This window comes from Lates calcarifer, linkage group LG17 (assembly GCF_001640805.2).
Source record: "Lates calcarifer isolate ASB-BC8 linkage group LG17, TLL_Latcal_v3, whole genome shotgun sequence".
NCBI classification, from domain to species: domain Eukaryota; kingdom Metazoa; phylum Chordata; class Actinopteri; family Centropomidae; genus Lates; species Lates calcarifer.
Genome location: NC_066849.1, coordinates 4,489,799 through 4,515,690, shown reverse-complemented (window position 1 = coordinate 4,515,690; position 25,892 = coordinate 4,489,799). Strand labels below are relative to the sequence as shown.

Here is a 25,892-nt window from a genome sequence, read left to right as displayed (position 1 = left end):
TGGATATGTTATGAGTTTATGTAAAAATTTAAATTCAACTACCAATTTCAGTTTTGACCTTAGAGATTAAGTCAAGCTATGTATGTATCGTTGATAATCAAATCTGTATGCTTTTTAAAATAATCAAACGTCTTTTTAAGGCAAAACAGTCAAATAGAATGTGTGAAAATTCAGATTTTGATATCTCACTCAGCATTCAGACTTCCTTTGATTATACATACACCACTTTGAAAGAACAGACAGGATGTGAAGAAAATTGTTTTCATAACACTATTACACTCTTTATGATAATGGTGAGATTTAGAGAAGTGAAATGTCTCATTGAGGCAACGGAAAAGATCAGATTCAAAACTAACAGCTGACAAACTGTTATCCCAAATATGCAAAGAAATATATACTGTAAAAATTATTGTGCAAACAAAGAAAACAATCTGTTCTATAATCCAACTTTTTTGCAGACAAAATACAACAAGTAGTTGAGGTATGTGTTCCACTTAGATAAAAGTGGCCTTTGTATATACGCTCAGAGCATGAGCCTGTGGTTTCTTTGGGGACACTGACACACTCATTGGTGGATTTCCTGTAAATTCTCCTGGTGACACCCATGAGGGACTCTGACATAACAACCGGTAGTCAGTTTGCCTCTGGCCAGTCAAGCAGGGAGGAATAAAAACAGCTTATGCACATGTTCAACACTTTTGAATTGCTCTGAGCAAACAATTAGCATGTTTTCAGTAACTTACTGCGAGAAGTTTTTATCAAAAACAGCACTTCTCGGATGTTTAACTTTCACTATGATTATCCCACTACAAAAACTTCCTGAGCTTGATAGTAAGTAGGCAGACGTTACAAGATCAACCAGCCCATTATTGTTACAAAATGACTTCACTATTAATTAATGTGGTTTTGAGGTTTTTGAAAGAAATTTGATTCGTAATACATTAAGCTATAGATCTGAATCATTTAATATCGTAATATTCTGAATGAAGTTGCTAATGATGACTCACTCCAAAGTGACTCATTTTCTTGTGGTGCCTCAGACTCTTTGGTTACACCATATGAATGTTTACATTTACTTCATACATGAAAAAAATCCCTATTTAATGTTTGACTAAGATCATTCTAAACAGACATTTGAAGCAGCTGTCTGAAATACTGTGCATCAAAAATACCAGCAATGAATCAAACAACGGTGCAACTTAAGAGACTGAGCAATATCACAAAATATTGACTAGAATAACATCTGCATGCACAATATAAAATGAAAAGGCATGAGTGGTGTGGAATCCAAACAGTCAACAGAAAATCAGTCTCCAGTCTGTTTTGGTAAAAAAACCTCTGTCCTCGAGGTCTACGTTTAACACTGTTCTCGTGCATAGTTTACATTGAGATCGAGAAGTACTGGGAGAGCACTGGGCAGACTCCAACTAGTCATCAACATGTGTTGATCTATGCAGACAGCTGTACAGAGATCCAATAACATGTGTGCAAAACATTTTAACCAGGATGCATGTCTAAAAAGGATGTCAAGGAAGAAAGTCAGTCATTATCATACAACAGAAGTGTGTGGTCTCTTTCTTACAAAATATAATGATTTAGTATTTGGGATTTCAGTAAAGACCAATATTTGCTGCAATGCATTTGTGCATGTGTTATTTCCTGCATCTGCAAATAACCCAAGCGTTCGTTTTTATTAGCTTTCAAAACTTGACAGCAAACAGTAAATGACACACTGTTGTCAATACCGCTTTAACAAAAGTGAACCTGATACGCTGCAGAAGGGTACTTCTTATTGCAGGGATATTGCACTGGATTGCATTGCCTTGTACAGTTATCCATGATATTTAGTCCACCTCTTATGCCGTATGTTACAGAGTTGTGTGCCATTGTACTTAAAAAAAACTCCCTAAATCTTGCAAATATTCAGAACAGAATCTTACAGATATGCACAAAAGAAGTGGAGCACTCACTGCGCTACATTGAAAAAATTACATTTCATAAAGCAATCATGACCTTCCTACAGCACATGTACCATATGAGATCAACTTAAACCCTAAAATCTTATCTGCTGTAAGGAATTCTGAGTAAAGGGTCACCGTCTGAGACCTATATGTCTCGCACTTCCTCCTGCTGGGGCTTTAATCAGAACAAGTGCTCCCTAAAAAAAAAATCTGAGGGCAGACCTTGCTAACTGTGCACCGCCCTGTCTGCACCGGTCTCTTTGTCTGTGCAATAAACATGGCCTCAGACTGCTCATTCCAACCCTCATACTGGCCCCTGCTAGACAAAAGGGACAGCGAGGCGCTCTGCCAAATTGACTTGTCCCTAATTTTTATGCTAATCCTCAATTTTACATCAGGCAGTCCCCACATTTGATATAAAAGATATTAAATAAATAAACAGAGAGAGACCCAGATAATCTGCTCATAAAGACGTCTTATCCTTTGACAAGTGGAAATGTCTGCAGATGGCTTTACATATTTGCATGTTCAAAATGCTGACAACAAGCAATCATCACCGTCACCATCAAATGTTTAATGACAGTTAATGCTGTAGCAGCCCAACATTCATAATATTTTATCATTTAAATGTCACTAGGTGCTGTATTCTATAAGAAATTACATATAAACAATAAGATAATGTTAAATTAACAGCTATTTAATACTATTTCTTCCACATTTCCCAAATCAATCAACACTATAAGTCACCTCAAATGAATCCCTACAATAAAGACAAAAGACTAAAGGTTACCCAGTGTATGTAATTACTGTCACGGTGAATGTGAACAGTATGAGAGAGACAGTAGAAAAAGTGGGATTAACAGTTTTTTTCTCAGGTCATGAAGGTCTGATATTACTGGATTCATAAAAGTTAAATCCTTTAAAGTACAAACTGACAACAGTTGTATGATCTGCAAATGTACAGTACCCCCAGCCCTTTTATATTGCTGCATTAATCCTCTTAATACCCGCACAGTGATTAATTATGGAAAATAAGACAGTGGTAACAGGTCTGGATTAAATGTTATGTAGCACAATGACATTTTGGAATTACAAGGCTTTAATGATTCCACAAATCATTAACAGGGAATAAAATGTAGTTTGCAAAGAATCTGTGGACATGGTCTGAGGTAAAGGTCAATAGATCCAGAGTTCATTTAGTTCTCTAGGTTTGATGCTGTTTTGATGCTTTGTAGGCAGGGCTAAAACTACTACTTTCCTATGTAGTAGTGTTCTTTGTTTGTGGTGGTGTCCGCTATTCCTGCCCTGAATTCTAATTGCCTGCTGATGCCTACCTACATGAGTTTGTTTAGCTGCACTGTAAACACATACACTAATTGCTGTTCTTTTGACAAAGTGGCTGCTCAACAAGTGTTTGCTGCCCCCAGAATCCTGGGATTTGTCAAATTAAAAAACATTTCTGTTAACAACGGCAAGGAGTGTAATTCTAACAGTCTTCTCTGTTTGTGTGTTAACAAATTTAAAACTATTGTTTTGAATAATGTTTTGTCAGCTTTGTTTTATCTACAAAAAAAAGTTCAGGCTAAACCTATACCTTCTCCTTCATTGAAATTCCTATGAAAGTAGCTTCACACATATAAGGCCAAACTTCCAAGTGAAGTTACAATAAGCAAAACGTGGAGGAGTGGAGGAGGGGGCTTTAGGGCCAGAATTAACAGTGTGGGAGCCTCGAAAAACACATTTCAATTAGTCAACTAAAATTTCAACAGTAATGTTGTTTTGTTTGTCTGTTTCTTTTCTCCTCAGTGGTGGCCAGAGCTCAATAAGCAGCCGTCTAAGAACAAGTTTTACAAAACTAACATCTGGAATACCAGACAGGTCCACAACTCAAACCACAAACCCCCACAGACAGCAATGTTTTTAGCCTGACACTGAATTTCATAACCGTTTCCCCTGTTTTGGAAATCTAGGGCTCTCAGGGGGGTTTGAGGGTAGAGGTTTAGATAATGTTCACATTACAACATATACACCAGATGGGAAGGTGAGTTGATATATGTTTGTATAACATTTTCTGTGTGTCCTGTTCTACCCTCGTAACATCTAATCAAAGAATAATAACCACCATATTTATAAAGAAAGAATAAAAATAATAATGGAGCTTCACATTGTTCACATAGTGCTGAAAACATTCTTTACACCACGTCTTGTACAGTTGTGGTTATGGTATGTTACAGTCACTTTGAGCATAAGCAAATTATGAGCATCAATGCTTTTAAAATGCCCGTAAGTAGCAGTGAGTAGGAGTATTCACTTTTCAGTTCTCACTGTTATTTCTTGCCAGTGACTCCAAAGTCACTTCCTGTGTTCTTCTCTTAAATTACAGTATTCTTTCATTAGAATTGAAAGATGTGTTTTATTAATTTGCATAAATAATCCCATTACAGTGTTTCTTTGGGTCAAAAATCTTATGCATCTTTTTGACCACTAAAATATGAGAATTTAAACTTAAAAATAAAACATATGTTCTCCTTCTTTACTTACTTCTTACCATGAGTCTTAATTTAGAAAGTCTTCTCAAAGGAGTCACGTCTGTCTCATGTAAAACAGACAGTTACGCTCTGCAGAGCACAGCTTCTGTGTTTGCTCAATGGAATTCTACATTACTTTAAAATGCAAATCTTAATTCCAGACTATAACCTTAATGCAATGGAACAAAAACTTACTAAATTAAACCTAAACGCTTATTAATAAATGTCGTAATTACATATCAACATGTAGCACTAACACCTCTCTCTGTCAAAAAAAAAAAACAACAAACCACCAGTTCACAAGGGACCTAAAACAGCAGACAACACAAGGTTTCCTGAACTCACACATGCCTTCAATGCATCTGCTTCTCAGCAGTTAAGTACAATGAATCATAGCTGATACAAACTATGTCAAGGCCTACACTCCAGTTCACTTTCACAGTATTTACTGTGGTCCAGATACAGTACAGTATAGGTCTCAGTTTCTTATCAATGAGCTTTTTAGGACTGAAAAAACATATTATACTATAACTATGGAAACCAATATTAAATAGATCTACTGTACCATCTGGAAAATAGTGGGAACAAGCAGTTGTATTATTACCTTATGGCAGTGTTATGTAAGAAAATGGTTCAGTTGTGGTTTTAAAGCTGAACACAGAAAATGAAATTACATTTTGGATTTTTGTGCTGATTTGAAATCAGTCATCTGTGGAAAGAAGAGCTACCTACGATCAGTGCAATGCCATTTGTACTTAAACTCACTTGTTGTACATGGAATACTATGGAAAGATCACTGCTGATATAAAGAAAATCACTGCACCATTAAATGTGGACTGGTGTTAAAAAAAAAAAAAACATAAAATATGACTAAGATAAATTCCATGTTTGACTGCCAGACACACAGGTCAGAGCAGGGCAGTTCAATCACATCGTCAGATAAAGTTTAAGTTGAGGTAAATTTGTAATTTATCTGATATTGGAGATTTAGCATTGTTTCCTGTGTTGTTACCTGCAGGGTCAGAGTGGGCGGGGTCTCCCATCTGTTTGTAAGGGTTGAACTTGGGCTTGGGTGCAACCATAGGGGCAAATTTCTTGGGCGCCTGCTGCTGGGAGATGGAGATGCTCGCACTACCCAAAGACGGTGTAGTCTCCATCCTGGCAGCCACTTGTCCCGTCTGGTCGTTACTGTTCGCTGGGTTCCACATGGTTCTGACGAGGAACGACAAAAGTTATTAAAACAGAGCTTCTGACCAGTGAATTTCATGTCGGTCAACAGGTGATGGAGGCTGCCACAAAAAAAAGCTAAAGGCTTTTAGAGCCAGGACCAGAAGTTGGCAAACATCACCATAGATCACAGTAGGCTGAAGCAATGTCAAAAGGTTAAAAATACAGCCTCAATACAATACAGTTAAACTTAAATAACACAACACATTTATCTTACAGTATTTTAAATATGAAAGAAACTGTGGTGGGAATGAGACATCAATCTATTTCTTCAAGAACAGGAGCACCAGTGATCTTGCCAGGGAGATAAGAGGCCTGGACAAAAGTCAAAAAGGCTCTCTGCAGCCAAACTTCAGACATCCCTGGAACAGTAATATCCATTGGTGGATTAAAATTCACCTACAAATTTCTGAAAATGGCCTCTTTGATTATAATAATACACTTAGATAATGTAATGATCTTTTATATTACAACTGATGTAATACAATTAAAAAAACCTACCAACCACACTGCTACAGGAAGTTACCACACAGCCAATGTAATGACATTAGCAGGAAGTGGCCAGGTAAGAGCTTAGGGTGTGGGCTGTGGTTGAACAGTGCACCAGCAAAATATTAATTATGTTCCTTTTTTATTTAGAATTGTTTTCTCTGTTTTATTTGAAGAATGCTAATGCATGTCATACATGTCTTATGACCCACAGGAATGCAGCAGAGGAAGCGTGATCCAACCAGGAGGATGCTAACAGTGCATCTACACAGGAGATGTAGTGTGAGCAGTACGTTTTAGCAGCACTCAAACTATACAACATAGCAATCACTGTAGTTATGTGTGTAAAATGGTAGCAGGTTGACTTTGAAGCCTGTGTTTACTGGGAGGTGTTAGAAGTTAACCTTCAGTGCTCTCTGCCAAAAAGGCTTTAGGAAGTCAGCTGAGGTAGTACAAAAAGCAACACATCTGGACATGGAGGAGGTTGTGGTGGATTAATGGGTCAAACACTAGACTTTCACTCAGGAACCTGGGGTTCATGTCCCGCTTTACTTTTGGACTTCGATTTTTTTTTATTTTTTTTTATCATTACTGTTTTCAGCTTTCAGTTTAGTTAGTTTTAGGCAACAAAAGTACTTGTTTATGTTGCCAGAAAGTCTTTCTGGCAGAAAAGCAAACTCCTCCCATGTGCACGTAGACAGCTGTATTATTTAAAATAGAGGCCTATCTGTTTATTCACATACATACATACATGAGATGAAAAACAAGGCTGAAAGGTCTCCTGTGTAGACAGCAGGCTTTTCACCCTGTCTTCATGTGTGGTCATTTCATACAGGTGTAAACACATTTGCTTATACATGCAGTACAACGACTCATTAGAAGATGTAGTTTGTTTGAAACCGTGTAAAGAAACATGAGTCACAATTGATAACCATCCAGGCTGCATTTAGGCACAGCGGTGCTTTGAAAATGCTGATGTGTGCAAGCTAACATGCTCAAAATGACAATGTCATCACCATCTGTGTTTAGTGTCTTAGCATGCTAGAATTAGCAAATTAGCATTAAACCAAAGTACAGCTAAGGCTGATGGAATGTTTGAAAATATCTGATGGCCAAAGTGACCAGCACCACCATATCTACCCCTGCTGGCACGGCTAAAAAAGGGGAGGCAGCTCAATAGAAATGTCACCACCAGCCACTTATTCTTACATAATGATCACCTTGTGTGTATTATTAACACTATTAAAACTCAATCTCAGCTTTTTCTGAAGCAAACTATTGATAGGCTCGGTACAACCCAGCCTACTGTATGACTCACCTCACACTGGTCACATCATTTCCCACTGTTTTTAAGGATTTGTGCATAACAGCAGAGGTGACTGGCCAGTGTCTCCGCCTGCAGCACAAGTCACAGTAATTCTATGTGTTTGAGAAGCAAGTCTCCTTTGTTCTTTCAACCACTGAGTTAGACTATTACAGCAGCTGCTAATATTATTTTGTAAAATAAAAAACAAGGTAATGCACACTGTGTTCTGACGTGTATTAATGTGTCCCATTTAATCAAGTAACAAAGTATTTAAGTGTAGAGACAGTCACTTTGAACTCTGAGCCCTTTCTTTTCCTTTACTCACATCCTTTCTTGCAATGCCTCCACAAGAACAACAAATCAAAAAAGTGTTACGCGAGACAGAAAGCGGCAAAAACAACAAAGTATTTTAAAAACAAAAAGACTTTATAAGAGAAAAAGTATTGAAAAATGCTGTAATGCTGGTGTAACCACCAATGATTTGTAAGAGCTGATGTAGCTGTCAAAACTGAGATCAGATAAGTGTTGAGGAATGACAGAACACTGATTTACAAGTCATGTGGAAAGATAAATATATATTACTTAATTAACAAATTATGTTTATGCATTATTTCATGTAGATTTTTTTGTGTGTGTCTGTGTCTGGGGTGGTTTACATCAAGATGCAGCTCTAACTGACAGCAAATCAATATTCTGACTATAATTTATTTCATATGTCAACTTGTGTGTCCTTAATACAGTTACAGTGAAGAAAACACTGCACAGAGTAAAAGAACTTGCTGTAGCTGAGGACACAAACATCCAGTATTTCACCATCACATTCTGAAATCACTTGAAATATTTGAACTATTTATATGCCGCACTTTTTCCCATCCTTCTTTTTGTTTGCGTTTGTTGTGCTGTGTTCTGATGTTTTTTGCTGTTTATTATCCTCACTCTGACTGATACAGGGTTTACATTCTTTCTCCGGAGCACAGCAGAAAAGCCCACGCACAATCATCTTTTAATATCTGCTCAAATCCCTGCTCCTCCTGCCATCTGAATGGTTCTTACTTTTGATTTTTTTTTTTTCTCTGCTTAATGCTGCGATTCAGACGCCACGCTGGTGTCTCACACCCACCTGTCCTTTCAGCGCAAATGCTTTCATTTCCCAACGCTCAAGTGGCTAACAAAATAAAAGATGAATCGGAAAGGGGGGGGGGGAGAAATGATCTTACCATGTGTGTCTAAGACTCAATATATGACTTTTGAATGGAAAATTTCTGTTTCAGTTTGTGATTTTTTTCTTTGATGATAGCAGATAGTGGGATGCCACTTCATGCATACAGGGCCCCAAAGTGCACATTAAACATCACTTTGTCTGTTATTTCAAATAAACTTTCTTCAAAACAAGTGATTTATGTGCCAAACCTGAACCCAACACCAACACCTCAGTATATAATCACTCCAGTGATTCATAGATTACTTGTGTGAATAAAAATGTTTAAATGCTCTGCTTCTATTTTAACTATTAAATGTTAATTACTTAATAATCATTTTGAATTGACTTTAAATTAAAATTAAATCTACTTTCTCTTGGAGAAATGGTCTCTGTAAAAATGGTTGACAGTGTGTGCTCTCTGGTTTATTAAACGTAACAAGGACACTGTTTCTGAAAAGAAATGTTCCCGGGGAGTTTTTAAAAGTAATTTTTCACTCTTTTGAGCACCACAATCACCTCTATTGTACTGAAGTGGAGGAAGAAATCTCAATGACAGATATCTCTGCTACAAGGTCTCAATAGAAATATATCTGAGTTTTTCAGTGAACCTTTTAATATGTTAAAGCTTGTGGGTGTATTTTCTTATTCTCAACAAATCCCATGGTAAAACCACAGCCAACTATACCTTAGTCCATTTCTTAATGCTTTCCAACTCCATGAAACAGGGGGGCACTGCAGTTTTTAGCAAATGTTACTTAAACAGAAGAAAATCAAGCATCTGTTTAGGACCTGTTTAGCAGTGGATTAATACACATTTGATCATCTAGTGAAAATTTCTGGCAATAGGACAGTGAATGTAGGATTGAAACAAAATAAACCTGACAATGTGACCATATTCGAATCTTATAGTGACAGAACGTGTTGGTCAAAGTGACTGTGTGCCTCGTTGATGTGTTTTTCATTTTAAATAAATAATTCACTTTTGGACAAGAATGAAGGTCTGAAGGCACAGAGAAATAAGATCATATATCTGGCTTTGGATACACAGGTAGTAAGTGTTAGTGTGATCAATTCATTGTTGTTTTTAGCCTGTACATGGTATTTGTTGACAAATATGAAAATATAGAATGTCACCAGATTCAAAATCAGTTAAGAGAAGGAGGGAAAAAGATGCAGCGGAGGACATGACCAGTTTCTGAACATAACAGTGTTTCGATTTCTCTTCCAATGACTTATGAAGCAGTTCATGGCATAAGGGACCCAGTGGTGTTTTCTGGGCTCCAAAAGACTCAACACAGGCATGTGCCTCAGCTCTATGGCACAAACACGTCATTTCAGCATTTCATCTTTCAACACCTCAAATGAGTTTTTCTACCTACAGGTTTTTCTCTGTGGAACAGTGAAAAAGCTAAATGTATTTATTCAAGTGCTACTTTAAAAATGAATTTAGTTTAAATGACATAATCTTTGTCAGCACTATAGGACTGGCTGTTCATCTGGGTTGAAGGAGAAAGAAAACAAGCCACAATTACTGGCACCTACCTTTTCAACCCAAGTAATAATCCTGTGGTGCATGAAAGGATTTTATTTTTGAACCACTTTTACAGAGAAATATGACAAGGTGCTCTACTATAGTCCATTACATGCTGAAAATACAGTCATCAAATGCCATTAAAATCTAAAAATAATCTATTCCTCATAATCTAAAAAAATAAGGTTTCGTCAAGTTTTAGTCCAATTTGTTATAGCTACAATTCAAGGATATTCAGTATTGTGTTTGCATTTATGTATGCAGCCACTGAGCCATTCACTCAGCCTGGACTGAAGATTTGTATGGATATGTTATTAATAATGTTAATTTTGCCTCTCACATTTGGGCCAAACACTTTTAGGAGTCATCAGACATCAAAATGCACAAGAGCATTGTTTACACATCCTGTTTTCACATCAGAGAAAGTTTGTCTGCTGAGGCTATCTGCACTGCTCTCTGATGTGATTCATATTAGTGATTATGTGGTCTTATCAATACTGCCCATCTCTGCATAAGAAGCCAGAGTATAAATCATCATGTTATATGACTGAGTTCCTGTTTGATTTTGGTCTGCAATGCCTGCTTGCAATAGCCTCATGCTTTATCTGATGTTGCTCATTCCTTCCAATAAACTCATAACTAAATTTTCTGGTGTTAGGTTCAACTCATTATTAACAGTTGCTGATGAAACCAGGCCTTGTTTGGATGTGGACATAATGCACTTCACTGTATCTTATTTATCTCCTTTCCTTTGCATTCAAGAACTGCAGATGGCATTGTGGCTTTCAGTTTCTGAGTTGTTTTCACAGAACTAATCATATCTGACCCCGATCATTTTAAAAGACACTATGGAGCAGTACAGCGCAACCATCCACTGATATACAAAGTATATTAACAGTAAATATTATGAATTAACCACCCTCTATCCATCCATTTACTGTCATGCATGGTTGGAGATTGTCCCAGCATGCAGCGTGATGGCGTACACACTGGACACGTTGCTAATCACATTCTCAACCATTGAATTTCCATTTCATCCTCCTATGTCTTAAGACTGTGGGAGGACACCAGAGCACCCACAGGAAACCCACACAAACAGTGCATGCAGCACACACCACATGCAAACCATTTGAACTTCGCTGTGAACATATTCCAACTCAACAGATGTGGACCCAGGTGAAAGAAGCACCTCAAAGGTTGATGCTGTGAGACTGAACATGACATGCTTTTTGTTTATTTAACTTTGACTTCTGTGAGCTCCTGCTACTTAATAAGCTAAATTATGCACTTGCTCCTCTGTATCAGCTTTGATGTGTTTGAGATAAAAAAAAAAAGTCCCATCTTTCATTCAAACGCGCACACAGAAAAGACTGAACACGCCACAAGAAAACGTGTACAAATGCACACATAGATACACACAACATATTGCTAAGTGAGGCATATGGCATAGGTCGAAAGTACGCATGCAGTCACAAAACAGGCTGTATCCGCATTGAAGCCTCATGAAAGGAAAGTCAATTCTGATTGCCGTGCAGTTACAAGATGACTCACAAAGCTGTGACACCATGTTTAACAGTTTGCTTTATGGGGGCATGGCAGTCGGGCTGTCTTCTCACAGCTGTTCCGCTGCACTTTTACAGCTGTCATTGAGGAACTGACTGCAGGTGTTTCTGCTGCATTAATCTTTCATGTCCACCAAGGAAACTATCAAACAAAAGCATCCAAAGAGGACCACAGAGAGTACTGAATTCTAAAATAAAATAGCAGGGTTCTGAGATTTTTTTTGTTGTTGTTTTTGTTTTTTGTTTTTTTTTGGGGGGGAAGGGGGGGGGCATGACATGCTTTCTAGCAACTCTTCTCTGTGGCTGAGAGACTGACTAGCATGGTGAAAACAGAAACAAAACTGTCGAACTTGATGTGGAAATGTTCTGTTGGTTTTAAAATACTCCACTAGCATCTAGATGTTTTTTTTTTTCTTTTGCCTTCTCCTTATCACACAGACGCCTGACTGCTGTTGAAGGACTGTTTTCTTCTTTTTTTCCACTCTGAACTTAGCAGTAGTTAAAGTGACAATAACTTTTTTGTTTTAATTTATCATCATGAAGTAGATGTTGACTGCACAATGTAATGGTTATAGTAATGACAATATAATAAAATAATGACACTAACAGCATTTACACCAGTTCCTTAAAGGCCTCATTTACACTGCAGCCGGTGTGAATTGTCATGGAAAAATGAGGACTCGATTTGTGGGACAAAGGAAGTGGGTCTGCCACCAAACCAGAAAGAGGACAATGCTTTTGTTTTCCTCAGTAGCTTTCACCAGGTAGCAGAAATGGTGCTCGGTGAAACAACCGGCCTGTTGGCATTATTTCTATTAGATCAGCAAGTAAGAAAATCTGCCCAAATACAGCCAGATGTTTTACTCTGCCTCCGTCATGGTGCTCAGATCAGGCTTTCTAGTTCAAATTGGGGTTCTTACCATTTCTTCTCGCTTTGAACAGTGGCCTGGCTGATAGCAGTAGCCATGTTGCTAACACTACCACTAGCAGCCACAAAGAGATGATTCATTACCTGTGTGATCATCTAAACACATTTCCTGGCAGTGACCTTTCTGAAATGAGCAGTGGTAAAACATGCTACACTCCTCTTTGTGACAGCAGCACCAAAATTAGTAACACTTGGAAAGGCCAGAGAGGAAATATGTCTCTTGCCACTTTAAGAGAAAAGATTAAAACTGCATTAACTGATTTTTTTTTCCAACACAGCAAACATGTTACACCACATTAGCAGCATTAGCATACATTTGGAGTTGTGTCTAAAGCTCCTTGCCATTATTCACTCACCTATTAGCTCTGTTTTGGTCTCCACCAACTCCAGCTAACTACAACTAGTAGTTAAGTGTGTCTATATGCTGTTTGGTGATGAGCTGGTAGTTTACAGTGAGTTCTTACAGCTTCTTGCAGCCTGCTGTGGTGGAAAACAAAGCTAATTGGCTGGCTTTTACTTTGCATTTTACATTTGAAGCCCATTAAGACCAGGTTTGATAGCAATCTGCTGGACTGCTTTACACAATAGAAGGTGACTGCAAGTGAAAATGAACTTCCATCCCATGTAATTTGTACTGAGGAGTATTCAGTGCTGCCCATATTAGTGTATGTGTTCCTACACATGTACAGATGTTTAGAAAAAGTGACCTTGTGCTTCGTCCCATGAGTAGAGTTCAGTTAAAACTACACAGCCCTTGCTTCACTTGGCACCAATCAAAACATCACTTCATGAAGACACTGCAGAGACGAAGATGGAGATACACTTTGGCTGGCAGATTTTTCATACCAAATAGAAGGGTGGGCGACAGGGATTAGCACTCACGGTTTCGTGACGCAACGTGCGGAGGATCAGCCATGCGGATGAAACCGCTTTAAAAATTAAAGGTTCCCATCTGCAAGAGGTTGCTGCCGAGTCTTCCCAGCTTTGGATTTGCTCTGCTTTAGAGGGATGGTTGAATGGCTGAACAGGTTAATGCGACATTACACAAACAAGTGCTCGCTCAGCCACGTCCTGCTGTTTGGAAACAGGGAAGAGCAAAGAGTTCAAGTGGTCATTATGGATCTTGAAATGTTTTGTGCAGCAGGGTAAATATTTGAAAGTGCTGGAAGTCTGACACCATGCCATGTGTTGACATATTAATAAAAGCAAAAAGCTGTTTTGGACCTCTTTCAAGTGTTAAAAATTTTATGGTGGAAGCGTAATAGCAGTGTCAGGGCATCGGAGGACCGAGCAAGTCAAACATCATGTTCTGAAACCTAGCCACTGCAAACAGTACAGCTCCATGACAAGATTATCTTATCATCAACTCAAGAGCAGAGCATATGAGTAAATTAATGCTATTTAATTTCAGGCATATATTCAATACTGTTGAATATATACGTTGCACCCTCACTGTAAGTTCCCTGCAGTTCTTTATCATAAAATGACCTAGAAAACATTCAGCTGGCAAATTTTTAATTTTAGTGCTTAAATGTGAGAAATGTACTTCTTTATCCCTTTAAGACAAGAATTCCCCATGCATAAATGTGAGAAAGTGATTTGTTATTTTATCTATCCTTATAAAGCATGTAGGGTGTGTTAGGTAAAGTAAAACATCAGTGTAAAGTCCCAACACAGTGAGAGGTCTTCATGTCCTCAGAGGGATGAAAGAAGAAAAAAAAGGGGGCAGGTGGTGGTATACTTTTGCATATGTTACATCCCCACGATATTACCTCATTGATGAATTAATTTTGTGTCACATTAAGCTAGACTACAGTCAAAGCATGCACCTCTCATTAAAACACATCCTGTCTGTCAAAACTGTGCAAAACATCTGCAGTGACAAAGAAAACATGTTAACTTGTTCATCTCCAAAACAAAACATTAGCAGCCTGAAACACAAATTTCTTGTAGTTCAATAATGCAGGAGAATTACAACTTTGAATTACATAGAGTTTTATGTTGGGCTTTATCAAACAATTCTTTTTATTATTGATTTCTCTGCCCAAAATTTTTTCTATTGCCATTTTGTTTGTAACGTGCACACTCAAAAAGATGCTCCCAGTTTAATATTATTCCACATATCAATAATGTGCAAAGAAGCATAGGAAGCATAAGAATGTGCCAGCAAAGGAATTCAGGAACAAACTGCAAGCTAGCTAAGCATGAATGTAAACAATGCCTGGCTTATATGTTAAATATAATTTATCCTTTTTTAAATTAGCTGGTTTATAAGATCTGAGGGATACAAAGTCAATACTTCTGTGACCCTACAGTGTCTCTAGTGCTGTAGAATTTAAATAAAAAGGTAAAGTAGCTCTATTAATGTTTTAATTCAGCTGGGATTTAATTTCAGAGTAAGGGAAAATGTTGGTTTGAATGCCACTCTCCACATGAAAGTACAATTATTAGATCATAAATTAAACAGTTTTTCATTTAGATTCCTACAAGCTTTTCTTAGCAGTTTAAAAATATATAAAATCTAGAGGAAATTCCTGAAAATTATATACAGGGGTTGGTGTATCCCAAAAGGGAATATTAAAAGATTTTATATAGAGGACATATAATTTCTGTGGAGGTCCAGATCTGGCCTAGAGCCCTCTATTGGCTGAAAACCGGTCTGGAAATTTTCATTGGTGAAGAATAGGAGCTGTCACTAAGAGGATGAACCTTCACGGCTCCAGAACGTCTGACTTAAGAATGTGAAAAAAAAGAGTGGTCGTGATACATTACAGTGAAGCAATTTCACCTCTGGTACCATCAACAATCCATCCTGTTTCAACACCTGTGTCTCCGAGTCACCTGCTGTAAGTCAGTCCTTGCAGTGGCACTGGCCACTTAACACAAACCTGCCATGACAACAAGGAGTGAGAAAGCTAGCAGGCAAAATCACCTTTCTGTTGTGTCAAAGCAAGTGTGCACAGAGCCCAGTGAAGAAGAGGGTCTCAATCGCAACTCCGTCTGCACCCAGACAGTAACCTGACATGAGGCAGCTGATTCCAGTTTGACAGAAGTGGATGGGCAGAAAGTGCTCCCAGAGAGGCGAGAACAAACCCGTTGGGCTGGTTACAGCAACGGACATCAACGGATACTTCTCTACTTCTATATCAGCCGTGCAACAGCATGCTCTTTGTTTCATATCTATGAACAAGACCTATCTACACAAGGCAATTTGATTAACACGTTATCACATTCTTCAATTATTTCCGATGAGAGGCAGCCCTTCAAACTGTCACTGGGTGAATGTTTTAAATTGCAAATTACTCCTTCATCATTGACAAAAATGACATTAGAACATGTTGTACAGCTACAGTCTACCTGGCACAGAGTCAGTTTTCAAACACAGGGAGTGCTCCATTGACCTCTTTGTACAAGGAGCTATCAGACAGCCAGTGTAAAGCCTTTCATAATTAGGCTAATTACACAGATGGATAATATGAAGGTTAATCAAATGATAAACACACAGCAAATACCAATTTGTTTTCCCCATTAGCTATTGTGAGGACCCCAGACAGCTGATAACCATTACAAATGAGATTTGGAGCTGTGACTACTACAAAGAGTAACAACCCCACCCCCCACCAACACCCTACATCACCTCACTGAGCAAAAGCAGAAAAAAAAAATGTAGAAAATTGAGTGAGGAATGAAAAGGTAGCTCCACTGCTTTTATTTAACTGTCAGACATCGTGTGAAATGGATTCTCATGTTGGAGTTATCTTCAAGGTATGAAATAACTCTGCTTCTGTACATCTGAGCCCACTTAGATTCATCACCAAAGCCCCATTACACTGCCATTAAAAGCTGAAACAGAGCAGAACCCCAAAAAGATACAAAATAAGTACATAGAAACAAAACAACCACTAATAGATGCAAAATTTGCAATTTTACTCAGATTACTGCAGTCATTTCTACAGATATTTCTGATGATGATTCTCTCTATGAGGTGCATATTTTCACAAAACCTTGTTTTTTCCATCTAACCTGCACTTTTTTGGTTGCCATTGCCTCTTTGAGATTTTTATCTGTGCTAACAAGCTGAACATGTCGTGACATTCAAATACCAAAGGGTCAAAATACTTGCTAAGAAAATCTGCCGTTTGAATTGTTTTTCTACTCTTCTTTTGTGCTCAAAAGTGTCATCATTCATTTGTAGCGTTTCAGACTTACAGTAAAAACAAAAATTGTATTTCTGCACCACTTGGGCATAAAAATACCACTTATTCCACTAGATAATAGCTATGAAACAGCTAAAATAACACCTCAAAACTTACTAACAAGATTTGCATGACTTTTTTTGAACAGCTGTTGAGTAGTTTACTTGAGTTGTTGGCCTTTGCTCCCTAATGACAGCAGCACAACTTTTCTGTAAATATGTGAATCTGACTTTAATGCTGACTGACAGCTTGTATATTGGCTTGGGATATATCAAATAGAATTGGATGGCTTGCATGACTGGAGTATGTGCTCCTTGATACTGCAAGTGGTAAGATGCGACGTCTCAGGAGTTTATCTTATCTGAGTCTCAGGAGGTTACTGACTGACAGCTGTAAATATATCACAACACAACCTTAACCATCTCCCACATACCTCTGTGGTAGACTTACACACTTAAAAATATATTTGCATCAACAATAAACAAAGAACAGATCTGTATATTTCACATTTTCAGCAAATCAATAGCAAATGACAGAAGATGATCTGCCTTCACTTGATTGTAATAGGTAATGTTCAGCTCCAGAAGCACAAAGGGATGGGTGGCATGAATGTCTGGCTGAAAATTTAGCAACACTATTGCAAATTCAATTTATATATACCACTGAAGACAAAAGACAGACTCTTACAGAAATTTCTCTTAAACTACAACATACAACATTTAGATCTTGAATTTGAATATTTTAGATACTTAACTTTAGATATTTTGGATTTGATTTTAGTAAAAATTTGTTTGATAAATTGTGTTTTTTTTCTTTCAAAACTATCTCACTCAATGCTTAATTTGTGAGTTTTGGTTAACTAGAAATTTTGACCCAATGATTGAACTAGCTGTTAAAGGATCACCAAAGTTATTACAGGGTCATCAAAGTTATTACAGTTCATCCTCTGGGGACCATGAATGTCTGAACCTAAATTCATAGCAATAACCTCATAGCAAGGTTAAGAGAAAAATCAGAGGGCAACCAAATTAAGCAGGATTCATCCTATGGAGACCATGAATGTTTGCACAAAATTCCATAATCATTGTCGGGATATTCCAGTGTGGTCTGAAGTGGTGAACCAGTCTATCGACACTGCCATCCCTATAGCAGTTGTTTTTTTAATATCGTCGCATATTTATATTGTTGTATAAATTATTGTTATATTGTTTAAGGCCATGAAAACCTAGCTTCTCAATCAGCTTCCCGTTGTGAGCAATGAGGTTCTAATGCACACTTAGTTTTCTGCCAAAGACTGAAATGTTTTGCTTTGATGAAGCAGATGAAGCTGTTGAGTGAATTTTTTTCTATGTTGACATCAACCTTAAACACAGAATGGGTCCAGTAGTGGTAGTCTGTGTATTAGATTGCATTAATCCACACTAAATTATGGAGAAAGTTTCAACTCGTCTTTTGAGTTTAAGTTCCACTCCATGGAAGTTTATGGTCAACAGACTATTTAAATAATTTAAAAAGACAACACTGGCCTACATCTTTTTCTCCCTGCCCTCTTATTAGCATCTTGTACTTCCTGTTTTGACATAATACACTTCTGTGTATAGCAAAACAAATAACGTGTGTGATGAGTGATTGAACATTCAAACTGCCTGTCTGAGAGGCTTAGGGGAGGATTCATTGGGCCTTGCCTCCAAAAATGCCAAACAGCTGCCTATGACGGTCTCAAAATTAAATCAAACTGTTAATCCACCAACTACAGAGGAGACAATGAAGGACCATTATCCAACGCTGGCCTATAGCTATACATGTCACTCTCAGATAGGTAGCTAATAAGTGCCTTTGGTTTTGGAACTAGATTTGGGCAAAGTCAACAAAGTAAAGCTTATCTGGAAGGGAACAACAGTGAGCGAGAGGGGCTGTGGACTTGCCTTGAACACTTAAAACATCACATCAAGCCATCATTAATTGGCCTCATCTGACAGACGTTATCCTGGGGCTTCTTATCACAGCAGAGGAAAATGCTTATCATACAACAGGAGGACTTTTTTTTTTGCTGTAGCTACCTGCAAAGGCTGGAGGAAAAAAATGAGTATGGTCCCATCTTCAGCCTTGATGTGTTAATTGCTGCCTTTCATTTCAGAAATGAGCACTTGATGTTAAGAAGTGACTCTCAGCGGGGGTCTGAAGGTAGACTGATACTGGAGGAGTACAATAGATGTCTTCTCTTTCTTTTAACTATTTGTTCAGTGGTGGCAGAAGTCTTTTTAAAGATGTACGCTGAAGCAAATGCTGAAAAGGGAGCAGACTTGGATCGTAGCGCACATATAGCTGGGCGTTTCAAGGACAGTCCACAATACAATGTAAGCCTAGGTGATAATTAAGTTGACTGGGGTTTCTCTAGAAAAAAACACAGAGACTCTCTAAAAACTTTCTGAAATGTAATTTATGAAGACACGGACAGACTGGAATCCTCATCTCTTGAGAAAAGTATGAATTGCAAGAGGACACATTTTACCGTTGGACAGAGTTAATTACGATCCTGAACTCACAAACAAGTTAAGCGTCTGGCCATACGACTCTAACTGCTTGTGCTGGTGAAGACAGAAGCAATGAAATATGATAAAAAAAGAGGGCAAGTGTGTAATTTGGGGGATCAAACTGTCAGCTGTGTGTGTCTTTGTAATTGTACATGTGTGGTGTAGGAGCTGTAAATCAGTTTTGAATACATGTTTATTTAAAACTTATGGTGATTGGGATGGATATGGTTCTCGCTACAGTTATAATTAAAATAGATCTAGTTCTGTATTTGTAACACTACTGTGATATGACCATGTACAGTAGATCCATGAAATTAATTATATCAGTGAATGAATGGAAAAGATGAATATCAATGTTTTCAAGTGACAGCAGGCTCTTGTTATTTCATCATGTTTACTTTATGCAACAGATGGCAGTTCATGGAACTTATCTTTTATCCCTGAATGTGTGATTCAAAAAGTCAAAGTATTCTGAAATCCCTATGTTGATCTGAACTGTTGATGAAGTGATCTTCTAAGTGATGTGTGTGAGAGAGGTATGTTCACTCAGTGGCCACTTTACTAGATACATCTGCACCAACTGTTATGCCATAAAGTCTATTTTTACGATGCCTATAATGTTAAGGGTTTTTTTCATGCTGTCATAGAGGTGTGAATTAAATCACATGTTTTAAATCTGAGGTCATAGTTGGCAGTGGTATTGTACTGGACTAAATTATTTTCAGTTTCATGTTTCTAATATTCTGCCTCCCTCATGTATGTCAGAGGGAGGAAACACCTACATAACCTAGTCCATCTCTAACTATGACCACAATAATTGACTATGTGTCCTAGAAGTTAAAATGTATTTACAACTAGCCTGCAACAGCAAAAACAGAATTGTGATTGTATTATGTTTTCTATTCATTTAATAAGAATATGTTGTTAATTTTACATATTTGGTAAAGTGTAATATGGTGACACTGAACGTAATGGATAAAATAATCAATGTGTTTGTTTTCCACCAAAATATCAGATTTTACAGTACAATATCCATTTGCACTGACTAGCCTTATTAAACTTTTGTATGGTTATGTTTAGACATTCACAGGTCTTGGTTAAGGAGAGTAAAAGATTGTGATCTGATTTAGTTGACCTCAAATACAGCATTTTTGCTGATATTTAACAACCACCGTCTTTCCCCAACCGTTTTTGCTGCCTGAACCTAAACACAGACACGACTGTGGATGTGAACTCTGGCCTCCACTGTGACAGCTGTGTGTAGCATCGCCATCCAACCCAACCGAGGCCTGGTGGCTCTGCTGCCGTTAATATATGAGGCAGAAAGCTTTGCCTCTGAACATACTGCAGCCAGAGATTACATTTCCCTCTAAACATATTTCCTGTTGTGGTTTAGTTGTAGGAATGGAATTTTTAGGAGGCAGGGTTGTAATAAGAAACATATTATTGAATTTACACATTTCCAACAATGTCATCAAAATTATTTTTATATGACTTTTATATAACTGATAAGACATGCACATCAGCACTTTAATGTGATGATTTTCACTGATCAATCAGACAGTAAAAAGGAATTAAAACAGAGGTGTTACACTTATTGGTATTTTGATTACTGAATAATGAAAAGTTGCAACCTCACCGTATCTGCCTCACTGTAATATTATGATCATACTCCTCTTTTGTGACCATTTCTACCAGTTTGTCACTATTTCCGATATGCAAGGCATCGACTATTAATGGGTCCACATAGAAATGATAATGAATGGTGACAGTTGCCAAAACTGTCCGGCCAGTGAGTTATCTGTCACTCAGTATAACTTCCTGTTTATACCAGTCAGTTTCTGAAGTTAGTGTGAGCCAAAGATTAAACTGTGTTTGAGTACCAGTGGCAGTGAGTGTCTATCGGTTGTGTTAGATCCTTTTCCTCATCAGAAGGAGAGTGAAATAATACTTTTGTGTCTGACACACTGTTAATTATTCAAATTACTTGTGTCAATGTCCCAAGGAATATGTAAAGGAGACCCCTAAGACACAGCAAAAGAAAATAATATTTGCCTTTTACTGTTCGTGTAACCTCCTATACAATTGTTTTTCTCCTTTTTGTCTGTTTTGTTGTATCACTAAGAGCAGACAGAGATGTGTCTGCTCCTATTTCTGTCATTCTAATTCATAGCATTAACACACTCTGCATTTCAAAAGAATCGAAACATCGCTGAACCACGTCAGTACAGACAGCTGTGCACCGGAAACATGCATTCATAAGGTAACATGCTCTAAGAATAGTTCAGTCTAATACTGGCTGCACTAGTAATGCTTAGTCGTTTAACTTTCAGTTGAGAAAGTTAAAGTGTTCATTATCAGATATGAGATAATTGGTGAATGGTGAAAGCTACTAAGAGAAAAAAGAGAAACAGGCTGTAGCCAGATGAATTTTATGATTTTTCGTAAGAGTCATAAAAACCTTTGGCAAAGCAGTTATTAGTATTGAGTGATATCCCACACGAACACGACATCCTCTGCTAAAGTCTGAACAGATTTAAGTATTTCACACAAGAGATTTTCTGTATTTTCTTCTGTCGGTGCTCTTCTCACTGGTTTGAAGTGGGTGGGCTCAATTGGGAAAAGGTGATGTCATGTTATTTCTGCATGCCAATCAGGACTGAGCAATATTTGAATCAAAATCTGATGACAGTTGGTGGGTTGTTTGCTTATGATGGCAACACTGTCAATCAAATCTGATTGGACCACATCCTCACATTCCTGATAATGCAGACTAACTGAGTTTTTGACTGTTATAATTTGAAAACATAATAGGCCAAATTAATGTTGTTCATCCCTAAACTTCGACTTTTTGTTGCAAATTTAGTAATTAATATTTAATGATAAAGAAAAATTCTGCATAACACTGAGACAAAAAATGCTGTCTACTCTCCATGCAGGTTTTCTGAGGAGAGGTTAATTTGCAGTGAAGCAGAAGTAAAATATTATGAGGATAAAAACGGCTGTATACAAAAATGATCGCTGACCAGATGCAACTTTAAGCACAAAGTACCACCCCTCTCAGCTGCCAAACAGCAGCGACTGACAGAGTAGCTGTGGACAGACGGATGGAAAGTGAGACGTAAAAACATAAAAAAGTCAGAGAAGATATAATCCCTATCCTGTAAGAATGGTGGATTATCGGATTTCTGAATTCCTCACAGTCTCTGCCACATGCTGCTGCAGTTACACCTTTCCAGTCTCACTCACTGGAGATGCTTAAATCCTTCAGTAAATGAAACCTCAATGAAAGCCTTGCAAAACAGCTCTTTCAATTACGGGCCCTCTGTGAGCTGTTATCAGCAGAAATATCAAACTTGTTCCAAAAAACAGTGAACTCCTCTGTTGCCTTTTGCACTCTCATAAAAAACTTGTGTCGATTTATTATTCTGTGACAGTAAACAGGGATATTTTCCACTTAAGCAAGTCTGAGATTTTCAAACCTTTTCATATCACAGGTATTGAGTTGTTATTTTAATGTTGAACACAGCTTATCCTCTGCTGCTACAGTAAGCACTGCACATCTATCCCCTTATTCAAACTTGTAATGGGTTTTGGCTTGGGGACATAATCCCTTTCCCGGCTCGCTCACTGGCAAAGCCACATAGAATCAACTCATCAATACCACTTTGTTTACTGAATACAGATGACTTTGCTCAAGAATCCCCTTAGTACTGCAGAGGATATAAAGACATGAATGAGTGTAAGCTCATGACGATTTCATCTGAGCTTTTTTAAATACTTGAGCTACCATTTAAGCAATTGCAGCAGACAGCGATTTTGCTTTGCAATTATTTCCAAATCATCTGGCCTTAGCCCGAAGAAAGAGGCTGACAAAGAGCCAGGGTGCTTTACCCCTTTGTCTTGACTCACAGGTATTGCTTCAATTGTACACTCTTCTCAGGAGCAGAAAAAGGACTAGTGGGTTGGCAGCTACAGTGGCGTTCCCTTCACCCTCTCTATATTCTGCAGCGCTGGACTGCAGGACCACAGATACATAACAATGAGGAGCTTTAGGCCCATAACTTCATCATGTCACACTGAGCCAGGGTTTCCTCATTCCCTCTTTAACATGCACAATACCAGTGGCTAAGCTCACTATAAGGTTCTCAGCCACAGATTGCTTACATATCTACATTTAAGGGTGCAGGGAACAGAGGCATTCTCTACTGTACGCATTTACATTGAACTTCTGCAGCCCACTCATTTTTTTCCCTCTCTTTTTCTTTGTTTCATTTGTTGCTATTTGCTGACCATGGTGAACACAAGTAAAAAGTTGCAGTCCTCCTTAACTTACACAACCTACTATACATTTCTCAAAGTTGGTTACCCACATCTACATTCATGAGAAGGTTGCATGGCTTGACAAAATCACATCATCGACAAATGAGATTAGATTAATTAAACCAGTTGATTTTTTCTTTTGTTGGTCTGGAAGCAGATTTAACAGCAAGAATTAAAACTGGATATTCAGAGACGGCTATATTTTGCATATTTTAAGGGGTTGTCTTTAATCAAAACATGATCCTTTTGTCCCGGTACTCTACTAAAAGGAAGTTCAAAAGAAGTTTTTCACTCATGGTGGAAATTGTTGGGTGTGCTCTGAGATAACTTCTCTTGTGATTTGGCACTACATAAATAAAATTCACTTGACTTGACTACTGTGTTTTGTCCATCTCATCCTGCTAGTGCTACAGCGCTGTTCTCTTTAATGACAGCTTGGCAGCTTGTACAGTGCCAACATTTCACTGTAATCTACAGCTGTTGTTCCATACATACTAACACAGTTTTCACTTAATGAGGTAAGGCAATCATACTCAGGCATGGAATGAAGCAATTGTGCCTAGTATGAAAACGCCTTTATCTCTTCCAGCTCTTCCAGCCCCTAACGCTGTACATTATATTTTGAAACTGGTAACATATTTGCCACAATGCAGGGGCAAGGTGATCATGAGCAGCAGTCTCCAACATCCACTGGAGACAGGAGGGTAAAAGACAAAGTAACGGTTGTTGAAATACATGCGGTCACTTAGACTTGTTTGTACGGTAAAGGATGTTACTTGATTGTTTACATCCACACCACAGAACATCACAGGGAGATTTTCTCCCACAGCAGATGAGGACTTTAGCTGAGGGATTTCTTACAGATCGCTCTGACAAACACATTACAGCAGAGCTGTGTTTTTGAATGTTTAAACATTCTTGAAAATCCTTGGTAGAACAGAGACATGTTGGCAATTTTGTAAATCTAAAAATTGGACACATTTTGACTTCCATGATTCATCCACTTCTTAAAATACATCCGATCTTTGTCTGAAGAAAAACAAGTTGCTGAAATCCTGCTTGGCCAGAAGCATCTGTGCAGCATCAGTTGGGCTGGGTTAAATGCTGTGGGCCTCAGCCCTCATGGCCAGTTGTTTGGACTCTTACTTAATCTTTCACTTCTCCACTGCTCACTCTGCAGCAGCATGACCCACAGTGACACTCAAAGAAGATTAATTGAAAAGCAAAGTTAAAGTAGTTGTTTTTGGAAGCCTTTATCCTTAATTGACTGATGACTATTGCTGTTTGTCTGTTCCTGCTGCTTAAAACCAAATCCAAACCCGCTCAATACTCCATCTCAAAATCCAGCCAGGGTATCTGTGTCAGCCCTCTTAATCACTCGGAGGTTGTCTTAATCTAATCTGTCCATCATAAGCATGTCTTATTTACTTGTTTACTGCTCTTCACTTTCCTTGTAGAAGGTGATCGCAGATCAACTCTGCATCATTCTCTGCTCCAGTTTCTCAGGAAAGGCTACAGTAAGTGCTTAAGAAGAGACCTTAAGCCTTGGTATGTAAACATGCAGCTTGATGGCAGCCATCTAACATATCTGCAGAACTGTGAACAAAGGGTATAACTGCCCTTACGCATGTCAGTTCAATGCACCATTATTTTCCATGGCAATGTTAAGGCGTGGGGCCCCTCCCAACATAGCTGCATTGATTCAATGAAATGGATTTGTGCTCACTGTATCTGCATTCTAAGTACACACACTGCTAGTAAGAGTACCCCTGCATCAGACACATGAAGTTAACCATCTGAACCACTGATGGTGAAAATGTACTGTTCCTAACCGAGGTATAAAATTTGGACTGCACAGTTGTCTCGTGAAAGCCAAAAACCCTTAACCTTGTTGACTGTTTGTCAGATAGATCTTGGACTCAGAAACTGAGGTGGATATTTTTCACTGTTTTCTGACATCCTAGGGAGAAAACCGTTTAACCAATTAATCAAGAAATTTACCTGCAGATTACTGATAATGAAAATAAATATTAGCTGCAGCCCTAAAGCCGAGCCCAACCCAAGCCAGGATTTTAGAACTACAGAGGAAATAATTAAGAAACAGTG

General features: G+C 38.1%; 1 protein-coding gene across 8 annotated transcripts in view; it reads right to left on the bottom strand.

The window, feature by feature from the left end:
* lpp (LIM domain containing preferred translocation partner in lipoma) overlaps positions 1 to 25,892 on the bottom strand; it is a 135,709-nt gene that overhangs the window by 82,608 nt on the left and 27,209 nt on the right. For all 8 annotated transcript variants that reach the window (XR_001960267.2, XM_018669890.2, XM_018669887.2 and 5 more), the window contains one exon: positions 5,502 to 5,701. Coding sequence is in view for 7 of the 8 variants with exons in the window: in XM_018669890.2 (XP_018525406.1) it covers positions 5,502 to 5,697 (196 nt within the window). In the remaining variant the exon portion in view is untranslated. The remainder of the gene's footprint in view (positions 1 to 5,501; positions 5,702 to 25,892) is intronic.